Raw genomic sequence first — 25,012 nt, forward strand, 5'->3', positions numbered from 1 at the left:
CCCGTGTATTGTTATTACGGGTCTCGTCCCGTGTATTGTTGCTCACTTGTTATTACGGGTCTCGTCCCGTGTATTTACTAGAGGTTTTACTTCGCTTTTTTGTTCAGGTTACATCCCTGTTTTTGTACAGGTGTTTGTTTTGGGCTTCGTCCCTGTGCCTTTCATGGCATGTTGTATTTTTGGGTGGAGTATTAAAACCACCAATTACGTATTCCTGCGCCTGTCTCCAATCCTTTATAGAAACAATGGTTTGAGCTGTGTTTTTTTTAACCTGATGAAGATCTGTTTTGGATTTAAACGTTGTCAATAAAGCAGTGCATTGCGAGCTTTAAGAGTGTGAGGGCCTTATTCTTTTGAGCTGTTTAAAAAAAAAAAAATTATCTTCATTTAACTAGGCAAGTCAGTTAAGAACAAATTCTTATTTACAACGACGCCTACATTGTATCATGGTAGCTGTATCCTACCATGATCAAAATACTGGACTCAATATTGATCCAAATTACTTTGAGTAATGCATGTCTTTAATAATGTCTGCAGTCTTCTTGTCAATACAGCCCTCCCAAGTTTTCCCGTCAGTCTCTCTCTGGAAGGGAGGGGTGTGCCTTCAGCCATTAGTCAGAAATGGAAGACAGAGTGGTAGGTAGGCTACTTCAGTTCACATGTAGAGAAATGTGTAAAGAAAAATACTGAAACTTCTGCAAGAAGAACTTGGGGATGAAGGAATAACGTTGTAGACTCGTATTATTACTAAATGAAGAGGATTTATCACCACCACTTGAAGAAATGTAAAACTATGAAATTATATAAAAGAAGCTTGGATGAAGTCGAGTAACTGTCGCGCGCCGCTGGAAAGGATCTCTGAAATCGGCTCTAGACTAGAGCATCTGAAGGCGAGTCTTTACTATTTACATCTATAGCTGTACGGGATTCTAATTCGTTTCAATAGGCTATATTAAAAACTATGATTAAACATATATTTTGTTGGCTATAGTCGCCAGTATAAACTATAGATAATCTTAAAATCACATTTTATTTTTATCTTTATTTGAAATGTAACATAATTCTGTGAAATTACATTAATTAGATGAATTGTATTTTTCCTGGTTGTATGTTATTTTGTGGTTAAACACATTAAGAACAAAGGGTATGCTTGTCGAGAGCCTTTGAATTGACACTAAGATTTAAATTACAGTATACTTCAATCATAGACGAAATCAAATATTTTTCTAGGGCAGCAACTCTGGATAATAAACGTCTCAATTCCGGATAGATGCTACCCAGATGCACTCATTGACTTTCGATCAAGAGAGAGGGATTAAAAAAAACGAAAGTGTTAATAATCCACTTTTTTACATTTTTAATCTAGCTGGTCCATCACTTTCAACTCAGCTGTAAAAGGTGGGGATATTCGTCGATCTCACTCTAAACAGGACTTTTAATGCGCCTCTTTACTGATCTCTGCTGGACATTTGTGGAATAACATCTTGACAACCAGAGACGATGAACAAGCAGATATATATCCACTATAACTACACAGGGAAGCTGGAAAACCGTCAGAATGGAAAAATCACAGGTGGTGGCGTCACCTTGGATGCTAAAACCATCGTGTTCCTCATCATCTGTTGCTTCATAATCCTGGAGAACCTGATTGTTCTAGTAGCAATATGGAAAAACCACAAATTCCACAACCGCATGTACTTCTTCATAGCCAACCTGGCATTGTGTGACCTTCTGGCTGGGGTGGCTTATATCGTCAACCTCCTCATGTCAGGGGAGAAGACCCTTCACCTGTCCCCAGTGTTGTGGTTTGTGAGGGAAGGGAGCATGTTTGTAGCCCTGGGGGCTTCCACATTCAGTCTCCTGGCTATAGCTATAGAGAGACATCTGACCATGATTAAAATGAGGCCCTACGACGCCAATAAGAATTACAGGGTGTTCTTGCTCATAGGGACCTGCTGGCTCATAGCGATATCCCTGGGAGCATTGCCCATCCTGGGGTGGAACTGCTTGGACAACCTCCCTGACTGCTCCACAGTCCTACCGCTCTATACCAAGAAGTACGTGGCCTTCTGCATCATCATCTTCATGGCCTTGCTGCTGGCCATGTCCGTCCTGTACATACGCATCTACATGTTGGTGAGGACCAGGTATGCATTGATGCTATCTTATGGTGATTGATTGGCCTGTCTGTCTGTCTGTCTGTCTGTCTGTCTGTCTGTCTGTCTGTCTGTCTGTCTGTCTGTCTGTCTGTCTGTCTGTCTGTGTCTGTCTGTCTGTCTGTCTGTCTGTGCATCTACAGTGGCTTGCGAAAGTATTCACCCCCTGGTATTTTTCCTATTTTGTTGCCTTACAACCTGGAATTAAAATATATTTTTGGGGGGTTGTATCATTTGATTTACACAACATGCCTACCACTTTGAAGTTGAAAAATATTTTTTATTGTGAAACAAACAAGAAATAAGACAAAAAAACTGAACTTTAGCGTGCATAACTATTCACCCCCTCAAAGTCAATACTTTGTAGAGCCACTTTTTGCAGCAATTACAGCTGCAAGTCTCTTGGGGTGTGTCTCTATAAGCTTGGCACATCTAGCCACTGGGATGTTTGCCCATTCTTCAAGGCAAAACTGCTCCAGCTCCTTCAAGTTGGATGGGTTCCGCTGGTATACAGCAATCTTTAAGTCATACCACAGATTCTCAATTGGATTGAGGTCTGGGCTTTGACTAGGCCATTCCAAGACATTTAAATGTTTCCCCTTAAACCACTCGAGTGTTGCTTTAGCAGTATGCTTAGGGCCATTGTCCTGCTGGAAGGTGAACCTCCGTCTCAGTCTCAAATCTCTGGAAGACTGAAACAGGTTTCCCGCAAGAATTTCCCTGTATTTAGCGCCATCCATCATTCCTTCAATTCTGACCAGTTTCCCAGTCCCTGACGATGAAAAACATCCCCACAGCATGATGCTGCCACCACCATGCTTCACTGTGGGGATTTTGTTCTCGGGTGATGAGAGTGTTTTCCTTGATGGCCAAAAAGCTAAATTTTAGTCTCATCTGACCAGAGTACCTTCTTCCATATGTTTGGGAAGTCTCCCACATGCCTTTTGGTGAACACCAAACATGTTTGCTTATTTTTTTCTTTAAGCAATGGCTTTTTTTCTGGCCACTTTTCCGTAAAGCCTAGCTCTGTGGAGTGTACAGCTTAAAGTGGTCCTATGGACAGGTACTCCAATCTCCGCTGTGGAGCTTTGCAGCCCTTTCAGGGTTATCTTTGGTCTCTTTGTTGTCTCTCTGATTAATACCCTCCTTGCCTGGTCCGTGAGTTTTGGTGGGCGGCCCTCTCTTGGCAGGTTTGTGGTGCCATATTCCTTCCATTTTTGATAATGGATTTAATAGTGCTCCGTGGGATGTTCAAAGTTTCGGATATTTTTTTTATAACCAAACCCGTTATCTGTACTTCTCCACAACTTCATCCCTGACCTGTTTGGAGAGCTCCTTGGTCTTCATGGTGCCGCTTGCTTGGTGGTGCACCTTGCTTAGTGGTGTTGCAGACTCTGGGGCCTTTCAGAACAGGTGTATATATACTGAGATCATGTAACACTCAGATTGCACACAGGTGTACTTTATTTAACTAATTATGTGACTTCTGAAGGTAATTGGTTGCACCAGATCTTATTTTGGGGCTTCGTAGCAAAGGGGGTGAATACATATGCACGCACCACTTTTGAGGGGTTTTTTTGTTAATTTTTTTTTAAACAAGTAATTTCTTTTATTTCACCTCACCAATTTGGACTATTTTGTCTATGTTCATTAAATGAAATCCAAATAAAAATCTATTTAAATTGCAGGTTGTAATGCAACAAAATAGGAAAAACGCCAAGTGGATGAATACTTTTGCAAGGCACTGTACATGTTGGTGAGAACCAGGTGTGTATTGATGCTATTTATATGTTGCTGAAGACCAGGTGTGTATTGATGCTATATATGTTGCTGAGGACCAGGTGTGCATTGATGCTATTTACATGTTGGTGAGGACCAGGTGTGTATTGATGCTATCTATATGTTGGTTACTTGGTTTTTTGTCTTCTGTCTTGGATGGATGGGTGGCCAGTGTCCATGCATCCATCCATCGTTCTATGTATGGTTCTATTTATCACTCTGTCGTTCTATCTATCCAGCAGTCGCAAGGTGACGAAACATTCAAACTCAGAGCACTCCATGACCCTCCTCCGTACTGTCATCATCGTGGTCGGCGTCTTCATTGCATGCTGGATGCCCATCTTCGTCCTCCTCCTCATCGATGTGGCCTGCGAGCACCGCTGCTGCGCCATCCTCTACAAGGCCGACTACTTCATAGCCCTGGCCGTGCTCAACTCTGCCATGAACCCTGTTATCTACACCTTGGCCAGCAGGGAGATGAGGAGAGCCTTCTTTAGCTTGGTCTGTGGCTGTCTGATGAAGGGGAAGGTCTCCATTAGCGGTGAGCCCAATAAGCCCAATAACCTGGAGCACAGCAGGAGCACAGCAGGAGCACAGCAGGAGCACAGCCCATAATAATCCTAACAACCACAGCAGGGCAGATGAGCAGCAGAAGGACAGGGACAGTAGTCGGAATATTATAGTGGCACAGACCTTGATAAAGAGTACAACATCATCGTGCGTCAATGTGGCCAATGGAGAGGGTAGCCTGGGACAGGCTGGGGGAGAGAGGGAGGGTGGTTCCTGGGATGGCAGAATGTGGCCAATGGAGAGGAGGGTTGAGGTTTTCTGGGCCCTGAACCTCCATATCCGAATCAATCTGAGTGGACACAAGAGACTACGAAGTGTGGCAACGCGAGACATTGTAGCCCTATGCTGTGCATAGGATGGAGAGACATTGAAGGACTATAATGTAACTATACTGAAAAAAATATATAAATGCAACATGCATAGTGTTGGCCCCATGTTTCATGAGCTGAAGTAAGAGGCCCAAAATTTTGCATGTACACAAAAAACTTATTTCTCTTAAATTTTGCACACCAATGTGTTTACATCCCTGTTAGTGAGCATTTATCCTTTGCCAAGATAATCCATCCACCTAACAGGTGTAGCATATCAAGAAGCTGATTAAACAGCATGATCATTACACAGGTGCACCTTGTGCTGGGGACACTAAAAGGCCACTCTAAAATGTGCAGTTTTGTCACACAACACAATGCCACAGATGTCTCAAGTGTTGAGGGTAGTGTGCAATTGGCATGCTGACTGCAGGAATGTCCACCAGAGCTGTTGCCAGACAATTTAATGTTAATTTCTCTACCTTAAGCCACCTCCAACGTTGTCATAGAAAATTTGGCAGTACGTATGATGCGTTTCTATTTTTGTTCAGTATATTTAGCCGAATTACTTCATAACCACAAACAAGCACTTGGCTCTTCCTCTCTGTGAGGGTAGAGGGTCCAGAAACGGTCCAGACCAGATAAAGACTGTGCAGTCGAGATATAGGGCTAGATTAAATTCGGCACCTTTTAAAGGTAACGTTTTCTGCATTCGCAGAGACTGCATTCATGGTAAACGCTGCATATGTTTAATTACCTTTAAATGTCGAATCGCTCTATAACACAGATATCCCGCGGTCCGAATTGAATCTAGGCCATAAACTACAGTGGAGACGTAAACTGCCACTATACTGTAGGCCCTGTAAAGCACACATGGTGGGCTGGGATGGTAAACAGATGGCTATTTTACATGAATTGTAAATGTAACTCTTGAAAAAAGCTATTTATTATTTTTTAGTTTGTCATACTTTGACATATGTGTACAGTTTTCCCTAAATACTGTTACTCTACATTATAAACTGTGTGGTTCGAGCTCTGAATGCTGATTGGCCAACAGCCGTGGTATATCAGACCATATACTGACAAGACATTTATTTTTACTGCTCTAATTAAGTTGGTAACCAGTTTATAATAGCAATAAGGCACCTTGGGAGTTTTTGTGGTATATGGCCAATATACCACGGCTAAGGGCTGTATCCAAGCACTCGTCGTGCCTAAGAACAGCCCTTAGCCGTGGTATATTGACCATATACCACACCCCCTCGGGCATTATTGCTTAATTATACAATGGTAGCATGCTATTTGTTTTATTGTGTAAAACGATTGTATTTAACCAGATTTTTTGCTCAGCATTATGCTACTACCTGTACTGTAGCATCATTTAACTGTTAATATGTCTATGAGCTCATGGAAGCTTCCCTGTAGCAGTGCTAAACCAGGTTGAAGTGAAGCTTCCCTGTAGCAGTGCTAAACCAGGTTGAAGTGAAGCTTCCCTGTAGCAGTGCTAAACCAGGTTGAAGTGAAGCTTCCCTGTAGCAGTGCTAAACCAGGTTGAAGTGAAGCTTCCCTGTAGCAGTGCTAAACCAGGTTGAAGTGAAGCTTCCCTGTAGCAGTGCTAAACCAGGTTGAAGTGAAGCTTCCCTGTAGCAGTGCTAAACCAGGTTGAAGTGAAGCTTCCCTGTAGCAGTGCTAAACCAGGTTGAAGTGAAGCTTCCCTGTAGCAGTGCTAAACCAGGTTGAAGTGAAGCTTCCCTGTAGCAGTGCTAAACCAGGTTGAAGTGAAGCTTCCCTGTAGCAGTGCTAAACCAGGTTGAAGTGAAGCTTCTAAAGCAGTGGTCACCAACCTTTTCTGAGTCCAGAAGGAAACCGCTCAGATTTTTTATTTACATGACTTCAAAAATGTAACCCTATTCAACATGAACCAATTAAAAACAGTACTGTAGCAATGAGGTTTGTGCAGTAAGCTATAGGCCCAATACATTATCACTGTATATTGGCTAGGCTTGAATTGCCCTGCCAATGTTGTTTTTCGCAGGACATTCTAAAATTATATTTCAACATTTTAGGTATACGATCAGACTGGTAATAGATAATTTGATGTATTACTTGTGAGGCACAGCTGAGTGACATAATAATTATATATATATTTTGTACTGTACTGATGGCCTGTATCTGATGGTCAGTCTGAGGGGAAGGAGGCTCTCACCTAACTCACCATCCCTCCGCTAAGAAAAGGAGACATAGTCTTCCAGCTGATGGTGAAACTCAAGTAGCGCTGCATTATTTCTGTCTCATGCACCAATTCATGTTGTTACTCCTATGACCAGAGAAAGTGAAATATTCCTTGATATTGAAAAAGACAAGCTGCTAATAATAACAACGCTTTGCTACTCCTTCATTACAGCTGCAGTGCTGGTTGTATTCCTTCATTACAGCTGCAGTGCTGGTTGTATTCCTTCATTACAGCTGCAGTGCTGGTTGTATTCCTTCATTACAGCTGCAGTGCTGGTTGTATTCCTTCATTACAGCTGCAGTGCTGGTTGTATTCCTTCATTACAGCTGCAGTGCTGGTTGTATTCCTTCATTACAGCTGCAGTGCTGGTTGTATTCCTTCATTACAGCTGCAGTGCTGGTTGTATTCCTTCATTACAGCTGCAGTGCTGGTTGTATTCTTTCATTACAGCTGCAGTGCTGGTTGTATTCCTTCATTACAGCTGCAGTGCTGGTTGTATTCCTTCATTACAGCTGCAGTGCTGGTTGTATTCCTTCATTACAGCTGCAGTGCTGGTTGTATTCCTTCATTACAGCTGCAGTGCTGGTTGTATTCCTTCATTACAGCTGCAGTGCTGGTTGTATTCCTTCATTACAGCTGCAGTGCTGGTTGTATTCCTTCATTACAGCTGCAGTGCTGGTTGTATTCCTTCATTACAGCTGCAGTGCTGGTTGTATTCCTTCATTACAGCTGCAGTGCTGGTTGTATTCCTTCATTACAGCTGCAGTGCTGGTTGTATTCCTTCATTACAGCTGCAGTGCTGGTTGTATTCCTTCATTACAGCTGCAGTGCTGGTTGTATTCCTTCATTACACCTGCAGTGCTGGTTGTATTCCTTCATTACAGCTGCAGTGCTGGTTGTATTCCTTCATTACAGCTGCAGTGCCGGTTGTATTCCTTCATTACAGCTGCAGTGCCGGTTGTATTCCTTCATTACAGCTGCAGTGCCGGTTGTATTCCTTCATTACAGCTGCAGTGCCGGTTGTATTCCTTCATTACAGCTGCAGTGCTGGTTGTATTCCTTCATTACAGCTGCAGTGCCGGTTGTATTCCTTCATTACAGCTGCAGTGCCGGTTGTATTCCTTCATTACAGCTGCAGTGCTGGTTGTATTCCTTCATTACAGCTGCAGTGCCGGTTGTATTCCTTCATTACAGCTGCAGTGCCGGTTGTATTCCTTCATTACAGCTGCAGTGCCGGTTGTATTCCTTCATTACAGCTGCAGTGCCGGTTGTATTCCTTCATTACAGCTGCAGTGCCGGTTGTATTCCTTCATTACAGCTGCAGTGCTGGTTGTATTCCTTCATTACAGCTGCAGTGCTGGTTGTATTCATTCATTACAGCTGCAGTGCTGGTTGTAGCGTGAGTGGAAGTAGGGAGAACGCACATTTTATGGTTTATAAAAGTGTTGAACAAAGTGTTGACGTTGCTGAATAACAACTTAAACATGAACTTAGTTGTAAAAACAGCAGCTCTTTGCTGTATTCATCGAGTCTCTCGAGTCATGGTTTTAAGTGTTTTGAAATCTCACAGTATCAACTTTGCTGTGCGTTCGAAGCTTCTTTTTACAGCCTATGGCTCGAGGAAACTGCAGACACGGTAAGCTGAGCTATCTGATTGGCCAGCGGTAGGCCTATAGGGGCACTTGATTTGGTCTCTGGGCCTGCCGGGTACGTGGAGTTCCACCTTCAGACACATGAAAAGGTTCAAAATGGAAACACTTTTCCTCTCCGGCACTAGGGCTGCGGAATCATGTGCACCTACCGCCAACAGCGCCAAACAAAAAAATGAAATAGGAACGCAAGACTTTATCATTGTTTTTGACAGAAATGTTTGGTGATCGACTCTGAATGCCTTGGAGATCGACCACTGAACTAAAGAGACTTTCAGTTCATCTATTCAGCTGACAATTGCTCAAGACAAATATAAACATAATCTTCTCAAATAAGACAAATATTTTTCAGACATAACAGTACATTTTACACATTAAAAGTGGTTCAGTTGGAATGCAATTAATCGGAATACTGTATGTAGAAAACAGCATTTGATATAAAACAATCAATTGATGTTATCCCTGATGTTATCATTATATACGTTTGCTGTGCATTGAGGCACATATACAGCATGCTGCTTAAAGGGAGTCAGTGGAACTGCATGGAAAATAGTGTGACTATTCATCAAACAAAAAAAAGAACATTTACGGTTTTATTGCCAACAGTCATACAGAATGATGATAACTCATACAACCAAAGACTAAATCTGTAAACATTGTTTGGACTCATTTCTTTGTTTTTTTAAATTTTTTTACTTGTTCCAAAATGTGTTTTTGTGGTCCTTCTGACAAAAAGACTCATCATATTCAGAATTTGGAAACTAGAGAGAGAGAGAAAAACGTTGAATCTCAAGCAGCAACACTCAAGCAGTACTGCGAAACACAACTCTTAGAATGCGTCCCAAATGGCACCCTATTCTCTATAGTGCAATACTTTTAACCAGGGCCCCCTGGTCAAAAGTAGTGCTTTATATAAGGATTAGGGTGCCAATGGGACGCACGCTAATGAACGGCAGGGCATGCCTATGAAGAAGTTCCAGCTATTGCACTTTGAAGAAGAAAAACACCATTGGTACAAATAAAAGGCACATTTTCATCAACAGAAATCTGAAAAAGCCATGTTGTAGTGTGACTCCCTACTGTATACATGGGGATGTTGAGTTGACTCACAATTCTTTGTTGAGCTAACATAACATTATTTATGCCAAGCTATTACTGTGATGGTGTAAGATTGATTCATGTAAGATTATTTGATTATTTGTTTAAAAGTTTGAATAACATGCGTGGACCTCCAGTCAGGATTTGTCCCTAAGAGTTTTGGGAATCTATTCTTCAATTTGGTCCTTTCCAAAAAGTCACTGTACAGATCTGCCAAACAAAATGTATTACTATTCTATTTTGTCTGTTCATCAACTGCCACAAAAGCAGTGGGCTGTCTGGAAATGTACACAATCTAGACTAAAATTACACGAAGCTGCTTTAGGCTAGACAGCAACTGTATCATATTTTGATGGGGAGGTTATCATAACATTGGTATGATCCCCTTTAAAAATCAGAGTAAGACTTATTTAAAGACAGTTGTGAGAGTAGATCCACGTACACTTCCTCTTCCTGCAAAATACAGGCAGCCTACAGTATCATAAATGACTGTCTTCTTGTCATTCAAATTAACTGGAAACACAGGTTCTGTTTCGGTTCAATCCTATACACATCATTATCTAACAGTGAAACGCATCAGTGTCCCGTTTGTGTCACAGGTTTTGTTAATGGTCATATTATTCAGTTTCTGTACTTATGCACGAACGTGAGGCTAAAACAAGCTTCTCCTCCCAATGGCTGTTTTACCTATGCAATTACTGTAAATACGAATTGTAAATTATTTAATGTATAGATTTCAAGTGGTTGAATTTAAATAAGTTGTACCATAAAACTCCAATATTCATTATTTTTTATTTTATTACAATGTTATTACAATAGTTATATAACAAATCCGTAACATATGCTATATAACATGATAAATATAATTGAACTATTCCTAGTTATGTAAATTCAGTCTAAATGCATAGGTAAAAGGCCAATTTAACGGTTCTATCAGTCAGTTTTTCTGTACTTGATGACGATTCTGTGATGTCAATAGACCTATCGAAATCCATACATTGCGAAATGAGAATTAATTTATCATCAATATTGTTACACAAGAGAAAGTGATCTAATATCCGTATTATCTAATTAAGAGTGCGCGCTAGGTGAAATGGAGAGGATTTGTCTAAACCTCCCGTCGGTATAGTGATTTACGTTAAAACACGTTGGTGAATTGGTCTCAATACAGTTAACACAGATCATCTTTTAAACTTCTGACTGTGCTATACATTTGTGATAATAATTTGTCAAATAATACACTTTTAAAAGTCCACTATAAAGCCATAAACGCTAGAAATGATGTGAAGAATATTAATTTGCATGATCGAAGCTCCAAACTAGTTGACTTACTACACACCCAGTTTAAAGAAGGATCCAGAAACCAATTATGAAATAATATTTTGAAAAGCAATAAATAGTTTTTTTTTTTTTTTTTTTTTTTTACAGTGTGAGCATACACAAGTACCTCCCAAGGGGGTTCAAGGTCTATGCACAATGTCCACAGGAACAGTTAGATTTGTCAAGTCATGCGACTGCAGTGACACAAGAAGAGTACTTCATTATAAAAAAAAATGTCAGTGGGTCAATCTCAATAGTAATAACTTGATTCCTCATACCCCTCCCTCCTTGTTTCCTTCTCAAAGCACATTGGAGCAGAAGATGTGAGTGTCCTCCCCTCGGATCTATATAGCCTCATGAAACCAGACTGACCGCTGAGCTTACGTTTCGTGAAGTGAAACAGAATGTGACATTGTCACATTTTTACATTTACATTTTAGTCATTTAGCAGACGGTCTTATCCAGAGAGACTTACAGTTAGATCAGTCTGGTTTCATAAGGCTATCGGAAGGTTTTGAGAAGGGGGTGGGGGGGGGTGGGGTGGGGGGGCAAGGAGAGAGGATGCAAGGAATCAAGGGAGTACAACTGAGATTCACCCAGTATCTTTAAAGCCATGTTGACAGCACTATGAGGTGCCAAAGGTTGCGACCCCTGACCCCAACACACTGTGACTACTGTAAAGCAAAACACATTCACGTCTTTAGTTCTTATAAAGCAGATTCATTTTAGCCTGGTCACAGACCCATTTGTGCTGTCTTAGCAACTCCTATGGGCTATGGTCATTGTCCCACCCTCAGATATTGGCAAGACATCACAAACAGGTCTGGGAAACAGGATAGATTCATTAGTAACCCCAAGGGAAGATGTCGTCGCGCTATAGCTGCGATAAAGGACAAATAATCCTAAAATAGTTTCAATATAAACAACAGCATTTTCAAATAGTTGTTCTCCTCTATGTAACTCCTACTTACCAATGACTGTGTAAATCTGGTTGTGCTTGATAGACAAAACTAAAATTCAGGGTTTTATTCGAAAATACTATTTTCTTTCCCCTCTTTGATGTCGATTTGCGCTTCGTCATCTAAACTACTAACAGTTGTTTTTCTTTGTTTTTAAAACACCAAATCAACATATATGTCCCAAATGCACCTATATGTCTTCTCAAAAATATAGCATTTCAATCACCACAACAAAATAATAACAGTTCTATAAATATTTTTTATATCAGCAAACCTTCTTCTTTTTCGTCCTCCTTTTTGTTGCCCGGGAGTTTGCTCAGCTTCCAAGACACTGTCATCATCGTTAAGTAACCTTTTTTCAACAATAATATATTCTCTATTTTCATCTTCAAGTTTCAGGTTTTCAGGAGGGATTGGAGGTTTAAGTTTCAGAACTCCATCTCCCATCAGGTTTAGTGAGTGGATCGTCACTATTTCCTGTTGCCCACAGGCTGCTTCAGACAAAGTTCACTTCCTGCAGACACTATGGGCAAGCTGTTGTCACGGTGATGGCCTATCAGGTGACTGATGCTGTCAAATATGTGATCTTTTGTCCGCACCTTTTCAAAAGATACAAAGATATTTAAAAAAATATTTAAAAAAGTGAGTGAGTGACATGGGGGATAATATGAATATTATTTACAGGTAAACATATTTCTCTCTCTAGCATACTGTATTTCTCTCTCTCTCTCTCTTTGTCTCACAATTACTTACCCACTGGGCACACACTAGTTGAATAAATGTTGTTTCCACATCATTTCAACAAAATTACGTTGACCCAATGAGGAATAGATGTTGAATTGACCTCTGTGCCCAGTGGGTATTCACTCAATCACTCACCCTTTCTCTTATTCGCCTTTTCACACTAGTGTAACTCTCTCTCCCCCGCTTCTCCCTCCCTGCTCACCGTGCCCTCAGGATTCACCAGCAGTAGGTGTTTGGCCAGTCCATTGTGCATGCCCGTCAGTACGTACGACCCAGGGTTGGTGGTGCTCTTCCTAACCAGGAAGTCTCCGTCATCTACCAGTAGTTTCTCTGCGTCTCGTCGGCTCATCTCTCCGTGGTACCAGGCCTGGCCTTCCAGCTCCTCCTGGGCCTTGAAGGCAGCAGAGCGCACCAACAAGGGGCTGGAGTTATCCACAGATCCAGCCTTGTGAAGGGCAGGGACCGCTGACTGGGTCAGGATGGCATCCTCAAAAGGCTCTGTGGTGGTGGGATAATACATGTAAGCAGGAAGCACAATATGGTGAAAATAGGCCTATGCAGGTACAAAGGGGAGCATGGACAATGTAAGTTGTGTAATGTATGTTACACCATTGCATTGTTGAATACTAGTTTCTGATTGGCTTGAAAAGCATTCTATAGCGTGCATTATTTAAGTGAAGAAGAAGCCAGTGTTTGGTGGATATATTGGCATGGGTGTTGTTAGGCCCGAGACAAAGTTCAAGTAACAGACACATCTCAACATCAACTGTTCAGAGGAGCGTGAATCGGGCCTTCATGGTCGAATTGCTACAAAGAAATCGCTACTAAAGGACACCAACGCGTCGTGGAACACACCTTCCACGCCGTTCATACATTTCTTTTAGAACGCATAGCCCCTGGTTGATTATAACTTCCATAATGTATGGTGAGATGTGTTACTATGCTATATGTCTATGTAGTCATACATTAACACTTCCCTAGTTTTATTCCTGGAGATAATTACACTATGTGTAGGCACTCGGTAGTAATTGAAATATTATTCAGTAAATTGTTCACATACTGTAAAGGAGGAGGAAGAACCTGGATAAAGGAACCTATTATAACCAAGTAGTCACCTCATCCCCCGCCTCCATTAAGACACACATGGTTCTTCATTCACCTCTACGCTATATTCATAAGGAGCAACGTGGCATACATGTCATTTGTTTGACAGATATATCATCTATATCTGAATAACATGCAGTTTACATGTAACCCTCAAGTTGGGGTGGAGATTGTGGGAAGCCACGACAATCATAGTGTCTACAGCACAGGAGGCTGCTGAGGGGAGGACGGCTCATAATTATGGCAAGAACAGAGCTAATGGAATGGCATCAAATACATGGAAACCGTGGAAACCGTGTGTTTGATAACACTCCACTTATTCTGTTCCAGCCATTACCACGAGCCCATCCTCCCAAATTAAGGTTCCACCAGCCTCCTGTGGTCTACAGTGATATCTCCCTTTTGTCTTGGACCTGACACAATGTAATTATAGCACAAAGCAACCCCCTGGAAACAATAGCCAGATCACCTCTATAATTATAATCATGTCTCGTGGTTGGACTAGTGTTATTACTGTTAACAATTAGCGATTAGTGGTAAGGTTCTTCTTATACAGCACACGCGTCAAACTCATTCCATGGAGGGCCGAGTGTCTACGGGTTTTCGGTCCACCCTTGTACTTGATTGATGAATTAATGTCACTAATTAGTAAGGAACTCCCCTCCCCTGGTTGTCTAGGTCTTAATTGAAAGGAAGAAACAAAAACCCGCAGACACTCGGCCCTCCATGGATTGAGTTTGACACCCCTGTTATACAGGTTCAATAGGAATTATGCTAGTGTTATTAGCATAAACATTTTAGCAGTGAGTTTCTTCTTTTTATAAGTATGTTCAGCCGGTCCTAAATCACCCCCTATCCATCCCCCTTGTTCCCTTACACCTCTATGTTAGTATGTCTAAGGATAAGTATAAGCAATTGTCCGTGGGGCGACGCACAATTGGCATAGCGTCGTCCGGGTTAGGGAGGGTTTGGCCGGTAGGGATATCCTTGTCTCAGTATGTAAAAAAAAAAAAAGTAATAAAATGTATGCACTCTACTGTAAGTCGCTCTGGATAAGAGCGTCTGCTAAATGACTAAAATGTAAAATGTAAATGTGGTAAAGCTTCAGATCTGTAAACATTGAAGGGCTAGGGTCAAGGGGAGGGGTAGAAATCGTAATAGGACCGGATCATTGGATAGGATTATGCTAGTGTTAACAGCAATTAGCGTTTAGCAGTTAGTATCTTCTTCTTGTCGATGTTGAATGGGAATATTGTAGTGTAATTAGCGATTCGCGGTTAGTTTCTTCTTCTCATAGATGTTGAATAGGAATATGCTAGAGTTATTAGCATTAGCCATGTCAGCGTTGGGTTAGTTTCTTCTTCTCATAGATGTTGAATAGGAATATGCTAGAGTTATTAGCATTAGCCATGTCAGCGTTGGGTTAGTTCTTCTTACTCATGTCAAACAGGTCTTTCCTGGGACTGTCTTTTGCTACGCCTGCTGCCCCCTCTGCCATGCTGTACAATAATGTGAATATTGCTGACAGGCAAACATATCTCTCTCTCTTGTTACTGTTAGCAATAAGCAGTTAGAGGTAGGTATTCTTACTCATGTCGAACAGGTCTTTCCTGGGACTGTCTTTGGCTGCTGTGCCTGCTGCCCCTTCTGCTGCCATGCTGTCCTGTTCAGCCTGCAGGGCTGCCAGCACCTGGGCGTCGATCTGCTGGGTGTTCACGTACGTAGGCACATCCCCCGTTTTTGGTACTGTACTCTTCCCCTCGGGCAGACTGTAGATGTCACATGATCCTAGACGTCAAAGCAAAAGTTAAAAACAAGAAAGACTAATTTATATTTTCTGTCGTCTGAAAAGAAAATAGACAATAAAGAGTCTTTCTCTTCTTACCTGGGGGGAGTTATGAGTTAGTAGAAACGAGGGATGCATATCTTTCACTTTCAAGACGATTAGATACGTATCTATGGGCTTTGACACCATACACGAATGATATGTATCTAGATAAATGGGCTCTGACACCATACACGAATGATACGTATCTAAACTCAGCAAAAAAAGAAACGTCCCTTTTCAGGACCCTGTCTTTTAAAAATCCAAATAACTTCACAGATCTTCATTGTAAAGGGTTTAAACGCTGTTTCCCATGCTTGTTCAATGAACAATTAATGAACATGCACCTGTGGAACGGTCGTTAAGACACTAACAGCTTACAGACGGTAGGCAATTAAGGTCACAGTTATGAAAACTTAGAACACTAAAGAGGCCTTTCTACTCACTCTGAAAAACACCAAAAGAAAGATGCCCAGGGTCCCTGCTCATCTGCGTGAACGTGCCTTAGGCATGCTGCAAGGAGGTATGAGGACTGCAGATGTGGCCAGGGCAATAAATTGCAATGTCCGTACTGTGAGACGCCTAAGACAGCGCTACAGGGAGACAGGACGGACAGCTGATCGTCCTCGCAGTGGCAGACCACGTGTAACAACACCTGCACAGGAACGGTACATCCGAACATCACACCTGCGGGACAGGTACAGGATGGCAACAACAACTGCCCAGGTTACACCAGGAACGCACAATCCCTCCATCATGCTCAGACTGTCCGCAATAGGCTGAGAGAGGCTGGACTGAGGGCTTGTAGGCCTGTTGTAAGGCAGGTCCTCACCAGACATCCCCGGCAAATAGGTCGCCTATGGGCACAAACCCACCGTCGCTGGACCAGACAGGACTGGCAGACAGGACTAGTCTTCACTGACGAGTCTCGGTTTTGTCTCACATGGGGTGATGGTCAGATTTGTGTTTATCGTTGAAGGAATGAGCCTTACACCGAGGCCTGTACTCTGGAGTGGGATCGATTTTGGAGGTTAAGGGTCTGTCATGGTCTGGGGCGGTGTGTCACAGCATCATCGGACTGAGCTTGTTGTCATTGCAGGCAATCTCAACGCTGTGCGTTACAGGGAAGACATCCTCCTCCCTCATGTGGTACCCTTCCTGCAGGCTCATCCTGACATGACCCTCCAGCATGACAATGCCACCAGCCATACTACTCGTTCTGTGCGTGATTTCCTGCAATACAGGAATGTCAGTGTTCTGCCATGGCCAGCGAAGAGCCCGGATCTCAATCCCATTGAGCACACCTGGGACCTGTTGGATCGGAGGGTGAGGGCAAGGGCCATTCCCCACAGAAATGTCCGGGAACTTGCAGGTGGCTAGGGGGAAGAGTGGGGTAACATCTCACAGCAAGAACTGGCAAATCTGGTGCAGTCCATGAGGAGGAGATGCACTGCAGTACTTAATGCAGCAAATATATGGAACTCAACTCACGCTGCGCCTTGGTCCGTTCCTATCGACGATCGTGACAACATGTCTGTGGAACTTGTTCAGTTTAAGTCTCAGTTGTTGAATCTTGTTATGTTCATACAAATATTTACACATGTTAAGTTTGCTGAAAACAAACGCAGTTGACAGTGAGAGGACGTTTCTTTTTTTGCTGAGTTTAGATGCATCCGATACGATACATGAACGACACGTTTTAGTTTGAAACGATTCGGTGCCGATTCTATTTGATTAGAGTAACGAAACGATTTGGTTCGATGCGATACGATTCAATGCACACATTTATTGAATAAACACATTCATTTTCCATTCTAAATTCAAATCTGCTGCTGATGGAGCTCATGAGCTGGGCCACTCTAAGCTGGATCTGTCTGAGCTGACTTGTGTGTGTGTGTGTGTGTCAAGGTTTCCCTTAGCCGGTAATAGCCGGCTTTTGACCGATAAAAAAATAGAAAAGCTGATAAATAAAATTGGTGCAGGCCAATTGTCCGGGAAAAGAAGAAAAAACACCATTGTGAAGTAACGCTTTTTAGCCTCTTCATTGATGGAAATACCAGTCGATGGAAATGCATTTGACTGGTCATGTTTATCCATCTATAGGTTCATTTGCATCATTTAGTGTACTTAATTTGGCACTTGTGTACAGTATATTCGTTATGTATTGTATCACATGCGTACAGCATACAGATACAGTCTTTGAGCGTAAAATCTCTCAGACAGCGCGAGAGCTGCTGCTGCAACATCTCAAACAGTGTCACGATCGTCGTAAGAACATTCGGACCAAACCGCAGCGTGATATGGGTTCCACATATTTATTGAAGTGAAACGCACAAAACAATAAAAGAGCAAACTACACGTGAAGCTATGGAGTACTCACAGGCAACTACACATTAACAAGATCCCACAAAACCCTGTGGGGAAATGGCTGCCTAAATATGATCCCCAATCAGAGACAACGACAAACAGCTGCCTCTGATTGGGAACCATACCAGGCCAACATAGACATAAACAACCTAGATTACCCACCCTAGTCACACCCCGACCTAACCAAAATAGAGAATAAAAAGGCTCTCTATGGTCAGGGCGTGACAGTACCCCCCCAAAGGTGCGGACTCCGGACGCAGAACCTGACTCTATAGGGGAGGGTCCGGGTGGGCATCTAGCGTCGGTGGCAGCTCCGGTGCGGGGCGATGTACCCACTCAGCTCGCGGATCCGACAGCACTGGTGCGGGACGAAGAACCCGCTCATCCCACGGATCCAGCCATGGACCCGGGCTGGCCGCCGTGCCTGGACTGGGCATCGGTGCATAAGAAGGCTCCGGCCATGGAGCTGGGCTGGCCGCCGTGCCTGGACTGGGCACCGGCGCAGAGGAGGCTCCCGCCTTGGAGCTGGGCTGGTCGCCGTGCCCGGACTGGATACCCGGCGCTGAGGAAGGCTCCGGCCATGGAGCTGGACTGGACACCTTACCCGGACTGGGCACCGGCGCAGAGGAAGGCTCCTGCCCTGGAGCTGGACTGGACACCGTGCCTGGACTGGGCACCGGCGCAGAGGAAGCCCTTGGAGCTGGGCTGGTAGCCATGCCCGGACTGGATACTGGCGCTGAGGAAGGCTCCGGGCATGGAGCTGCACTGGACTCCGTACCCGGACTGGGCACCAGCGCAGAGGAAGGTTCCTGCCATGGAGCGGGACTGGCCGCCGTGCCTGGACTGGGCACCGGCGCAGAGGAAGGCTCCTGCCTTGGAGCGGGACTGGACGCCGTGCCTGGACTGGACATCGGCGCAGAGGAAGGCTCCTGCCATGGAGCAGGACTGGGGAGGCGCACTGGACGCCTGGTGCGTGGAGCCGGCACAGGTTACACCGGACTGGTGACACGCTCTTCAGGGCGAGTGCGAGGAGCAGGCTCAGGACGTACCGGACTGGGGAGGCGCACTGGAGGCCTGATGCGTGGGGCCGGCACAGGTTGAACTGGACTGGTGACACGCTCTTCAGGGTGAGTGCGAGGAGCAGGCACAGGACGTACCAGACTGGGGAGGCGCACTGGAGGCCTGATGCATGGGGCCGGCACAGGTTGCACCGGACTGGTGACACGCTCTTCAGGGAGAGTGCGGGAAGCTGGCACAGGACGTACCGGACTGGGGAGGCGCACTGGAGGCCTGATGCGTGGAGCCGGCACAGTTTTAACCAGACTGCTAGCACGCTCCTCAGGATGAGTACGGAGAGCTGACTCAGGTGGCATCAAACAGATAACACGCTCCTTAGGGCGAATGTCATGCATCATACACCAACACAACAACTCTCTCCGTTCACTCTCCTCCAATTTCTCCCTCTTCTCCCAGACTGGCTCTGGTTCACTCCCCGGCTCCGCCGACCACGCCTTGTGCCCCCCCCCCCCCAAAAAAAAAGAAATGTGGGTTGTTTTTTGGGCTTTCTTTGTGGCCGCGAACCCCGGCGTCGTCGCTGTCCTCCCTTCTCTCCTTGCGTCTGCCGCCAAGGAAGGCTTTCATCTCCTGCCAAGATTTCATCCCAAGTCCAGGATATCTTCTCCTCCTTGATCTCCTCCCAAGCCCAGGATACCTTCTCCTCCTGGGCACGCTACTTGGTACTGTTGTGGTGGGATCTTCTGTCACGCTCCTTGTTGTAAGCATACTCGGACCAAAGCGCAGCGTGATATGGGTTCCACATCTTTTAATTCGTGAAACGCACAAAAAAAACATAATAAGGAGCAAACGACACTTGAAGCTATGGAGTGCTCACAGGCAACTACACATAAACAAGATCCCACAAAACACAGTGGGGAAATGGCTGCCTAAATATGATCCCCGATCAGAGAGAACGACAAACAGCTGCCTCTGATTGATAACCATACCAGGCCAACATAGACATAAACAACCTAGGTTACCCACCCTAGTCACACCCCGACCTAACCAAAATAGAGAATAAAAAGGCTCTCTATGGTCAGGGCGTGACAAACAGCAAATGCAACAGAAGGCAAGTCACACACCACTTTGCAATGAGCTGGAGGCAGTATGCATTTTGAAAACATATACTTAACTGTTTGAAACCTGAAAGTTTTACTACATATTATGAGGCATGTCTTACCTTGCTTCAAACTAGCATAGTAGCCTAAAAATCAGACCATATCTGTGGAGCGCAATTATTTTTTATATAACTTGTAATAACAGCAAATGCAAACAGCGTGGATGAGTCTCTGTATCAGCATGGATGAGTCTCTGCATCAGCCTGAGAGAGAAACGGCCGCACCGTGGCAATGTTCCTCAGGTGGTAAAGAGCTATTTTGGTCCTAAGATTATGTTTAGTTAAATTTAACTGGGACCGATACGTAATGGTCAATCGTAATGGTGAGCGAGAGAGACTGTGAGACAGAGAGAGAGCAAGAGACAGAGAAAGACAGACAGAGAGAGAGAGAGCCAGCGATAGACAAACAGAAAAAAAAGAGAGAGATTGTGAAAGATATCCAAAGAGAGAGAGAGAGAAAGAGAGACCAGAGAGATAGATCCTCTTTTACCCTGTTGGACGAGTATCCCAGTAGGCCTCCTGTCCGATCCCCAGATCTCGCCACAGTGTCTACCCTGGTAGTAAGTCTGGTCCACCCCAGCCCCTGGGGCCTGCTGCTCGAGGGACAGACACAGGAACAACAACAGAACGAGTCAGAGAAAAATAAAGATAAAAAACAGCAACTCTTCTGCAAGGTCTGTATTCCTTCCTTCCTCTGTCAGCAGTATCCATCTCATTCATGATTGGGAAGCAAATCAAATCCCAGAGGCTAACAGGATGTATTTCTAGACTGTGGTGACGTATGTAGGCCCTGGGTGCCTTAGGAACAGGTAGCATGGATGAGGTAGGAAAGATAAGGTAGGATGGATGAGGTTGGTGTGGCTGAGGTAGGATGGATGGATGGATGAGGTAGGATGGATGAGATAGATGTGGATGAGGTAGGATGGATGATGAGGTAGGTGTGGATGAGGTTGATGTAGATGAGGTAGGATGGATGAGGTAGACTCTGGATGAGGTAAGATGGATGAGGTTGGTGTGGATGAGGTAGGATGGATGAGGTTGGTGTGGATGAGGTAGGATAGACGAGGTAGGTGTGGATGCGGTAGGATGGATTATGTAGGTGTGGATGAGGTAGGATGGATGAGGTTGGTGTAGATGAGGTAGGATGGATTAGGTAGGTGTGGATGAGGTTGGTGTGGATGAGGTAGGATGGATTAGGTAGGTGTGGATGAGGTAGGATGGATGAGGTAGGATAGACGAGGTAGGTGTGGATGCGGTAGGATGGATTAGGTAGGTGTAGATGAGGTAGGATGGATACGATTGGTGTGGATGAGGTTGGATGGATGAGGTTGGATGGATGAGGTTGGTGTGGATGAGGTTGGGTGGATGAGGTTGGTGTAGATGAGGTAGGATGGATTAGGTAGGTGTGGATGAGGTTGGTGTGGATGAGGTAGGATGGATTAGGTAGGTGTGGATGAGGTAGGATAGACGAGGTAGGTGTGGATGCGGTAGGATGGATTAGGTAGGTGTAGATGAGGTAGGATGGATACGGTTGGTGTGGATGAGGTTGGATGGATGAGGTTGGTGTGGATGAGGTTGGATGGATGAGGTTGGATGGATGAGGTTGGTGTAGATGAGGTAGGATGGATGAGGTTGGATGGATGAGGTTGGTGTAGATGAGGTAGGATGGATGAGGTTGGTGTAGATGAGGTAAGTGTGGAATGGACATCCTGGGAATTATATTTCTAACTGGTGATGACGTACGTACACATCATGTTGATTTGCGGTACTGTGTGGCTCAGTTGGTGCAACGCCCACGAAGCCAAGATAGTGAGTTCATGTCCCGCAGTGATCACATAAAACAGTCACTGTTCAAAACTGTGTTGAACTCTTTGCATAAAAGCAACTGCTAAGTGGTATATATTATTATAGCTAGGTGGATGGTGAGGTAGGTGGTTGAGGTACGACCAGGTTTTCTGTGTCTCAGTCTGGTTGGTTGGTCCGGCCTAGCCTGATATTTATGAACCATCCAGGGGGCATATCTTATTATGATATTACTATAGGGAGGTGGATGAGGTAGAATTGTATATATTTTTTTATATATATATTTTTTATTTTTATTTAACTCGGCAAGTCAGTTAAGAACAAATTCTTATTTACAATGACGGCCTACCCCGGCAAAACCTGGGACAATTGTGCAGCGCCCTATAAGACTCCCAATCACGGCTGGATGTGATACAGCCTGGATTCGAACCAGGAACTGTAGTGACACCTCTGGCACTGAGATGCAGTGCCTTAGACCGCTGCTCCACTCGGGAGCCCTAAAGTGTAGCACTCTGTACTGGCTGTTGCTGCTGCATATGGTGAGATGTGACGAGGAAACTGTCCTGTACCTCAGCCTGGATGCTCTGGCCTAGCCGGGTGTCTATGAACCCTCCAGGTGGTGGCATCTTTCCGGGGATATTGTTGTAGTATGGATGTTCAGCAGGCTCCTCCTCCTCCTCCTCTGTCCAGACTGACTCCATATTCAGAACCCTGTCATCACACAGAGGGTTGATCAGCTGTGAATTCCTGCTCACTAGAAAGCAGGATTAATATGTGCATCGTGAAGCTCTTCCTGCAGACATTACAACATATGTCTAGCATGGTGAATGATAAGGACGTACAACATATGTCTAGCAGGGAGGATGATAAGGATGTACAACATATGTCTAGCAGGGCGGATGATAAGGACGTACAACATATGTCTAGCAGGGTGGATGATAAGGACGTACAACATATGTCTAGCAGGGTGGATGATAAGGACGTACAACATATGTCTAGCAGGGTGGATGATAAGGACGTACAACATATGTCTAGCAGGGTGAATGATAAGGACGTACAACATATGTCTAGCAGGGCGGATGATAAGGACGTACAACATATGTCTAGCAGGGCGGATAATAAGGGCGTACAACATATGTCTAGCAGGGTGAATGATAAGGACGTACAACATATGTCTAGCAGGGCGGATGATAAGGACGTACAACATATGTCTAGCAGGGCGGATAATAAGGGCGTACAACATATGTCTAGCAGGGCGGATGATAAGGACGTACAACATATGTCTAGCAGGGAGGATGATAAGGATGTACAACATATGTCTAGCAGGGCGAATGATAAGGACGTACAACATATGTCTAGCAGGGCACACACACACACACACACAAAACATAGGAAATAATGTCATAGTACTGTCGCCTATGATGGCAGATGGGCTCACCTGTCGTGTACAGAGGTCATCTTGCTGGAGGGACACTGGAGGTACTGCTGGAAACGGAGGTCAAAGGCCTGGCCGATGGTGCTGATCACATCCTGGGCCAGACCATCACAACACTCCAGAATATGACACGCTAGGATAGGAGAGGAGGTGCAGAGGTCAACTACCAGCAGGAGAAAGGTGAAGAAGAAGAAGAAGAAGAAGAAGAAGAAGAAGAAGAAGAAGAAGAAGAAGGGAAATACAGGAAGGGCCTACCTCTTCGGTTGACAGGATCTTTTGCTACATAGGCAACATAATGAGTCGTGTCCTGGACCAAGGAAAGGAAAAATAGTTAATGGTGAACAGAGACGTCAAAGGGAAAGTCAACCATACATCGACATCTACAGCAGTCCTAAGGAGAGTCTGCATACTAATGTATAGATGTGTTAATAAAGTGGATTGACATGAGTGATACACAAAATAAACCGATATGGGGTGGCAGATAGCCTAGTGGTTAGAGCATTGGGCCAGTAACAGAAAGGTTGCTGGATTGAATCCCTGAGCTGACAAGGTAAAAATCTGTCGTTCTGCCCCCTGAACAAGGCAGTTAACCCACTGTTACCCGGTAGGCCCATCACTGTAAGTAAGAATTTGTTCTTAACTGACTTGCCGAGTTAAATATAAAAGATAAACATCTATCTGCCCATATTAGAGACTTGGATGAGTCTCGTGATTGTCTCAGCCATAATCTACAGTCAGATTCATTCAACAGATAAAACATAGCTCCATAAATCTTTCTGGTTTTCCCCTTGTGTTTGTGATCCACATTTTCCATAAGCTCTCTCCCACTGTAAATAAGAATTTGTTCTTAACTGACTTGCCTAGTTAAATAAAGGTTAAAATAAAGGTTAAAATCAAAAAATGGTTCTTACTGGATCACTCACTGTATCTCCTCCTGATGCAAAGGAAATGGACTGCATATGATGATTGGCTATGATCTGGCAGAGGCACACACATTGATCAGGACATCAAATAAACACTGTAGCTTAACTGTTCTTGACATCTCTTACAGAAAGATATTTTCTTAAACTAAAGGGAACTTTACATTGTTTGTAAACTGACCTGTTTGGAGTCTGGGGTCATCAGGTTGAGGCTGCTGGTGGAGATATTCAAGTTGATGCTCATCCCAGCAAACTGGAGGTTACTCTTCCCCAGGATACTGGACAGGGCTTTAGATGGAGGCTGGGGGGAGAGAAGAGAGGCAGGTAGGAGATGAGTTGTACATCCTACACAAATAGAGCAATAATAATATTAATAATACATTTTGTTTGTCATTTTATTCAAAAACCCAAAGTGCCAGGACACTGAAGCAGCTGCTATACTATGATAGTCTACAGCAGCTGTCACCAACCTTTTCTGAGTCAAGATCACTTTCTGAGTCAAAATGCATGTCGAGATCTACCACTCTGATTTTTTATTAGCATGACTTTAAAAAAAGTAAGCCTATGCA

The 25,012-nt window shown here is 44.1% G+C and overlaps 2 protein-coding genes across 2 annotated transcripts in view; one reads left to right on the forward strand and one right to left on the reverse strand.

Moving 5' to 3' along the window:
• The first annotated feature begins 1,472 nt into the window (after window positions 1-1,472).
• Window positions 1,473-10,498, forward strand: LOC139538664 (sphingosine 1-phosphate receptor 3). The gene is given in 3 exon segments (XM_071340992.1): window positions 1,473-2,147; window positions 4,175-4,517; window positions 4,519-10,498. Coding segments are annotated over 3 exon segments (1,332 nt in total). The 5' UTR covers window positions 1,473-1,500; the 3' UTR covers window positions 4,861-10,498.
• shc3 (SHC (Src homology 2 domain containing) transforming protein 3) overlaps window positions 9,275-25,012 on the reverse strand; it is a 70,412-nt gene continuing 54,674 nt past the window's right edge. The window contains exons 4-12 of the mRNA XM_071340978.1: window positions 24,625-24,744; window positions 24,435-24,500; window positions 23,779-23,830; window positions 23,527-23,656; window positions 22,658-22,799; window positions 20,776-20,878; window positions 15,511-15,708; window positions 13,019-13,314; window positions 9,275-12,671 (exon numbers count right to left, since the gene is read on the reverse strand). Of these exons, the coding sequence (XP_071197079.1) occupies window positions 12,543-12,671; window positions 13,019-13,314; window positions 15,511-15,708; window positions 20,776-20,878; window positions 22,658-22,799; window positions 23,527-23,656; window positions 23,779-23,830; window positions 24,435-24,500; window positions 24,625-24,744 (1,236 nt within the window). The 3' untranslated portion in view covers window positions 9,275-12,542. The remainder of the gene's footprint in view (window positions 12,672-13,018; window positions 13,315-15,510; window positions 15,709-20,775; window positions 20,879-22,657; window positions 22,800-23,526; window positions 23,657-23,778; window positions 23,831-24,434; window positions 24,501-24,624; window positions 24,745-25,012) is intronic.

The sequence above is a fragment of the Salvelinus alpinus genome, chromosome 1 (assembly GCF_045679555.1).
Source record: "Salvelinus alpinus chromosome 1, SLU_Salpinus.1, whole genome shotgun sequence".
Lineage (NCBI taxonomy): Eukaryota > Metazoa > Chordata > Actinopteri > Salmoniformes > Salmonidae > Salvelinus > Salvelinus alpinus.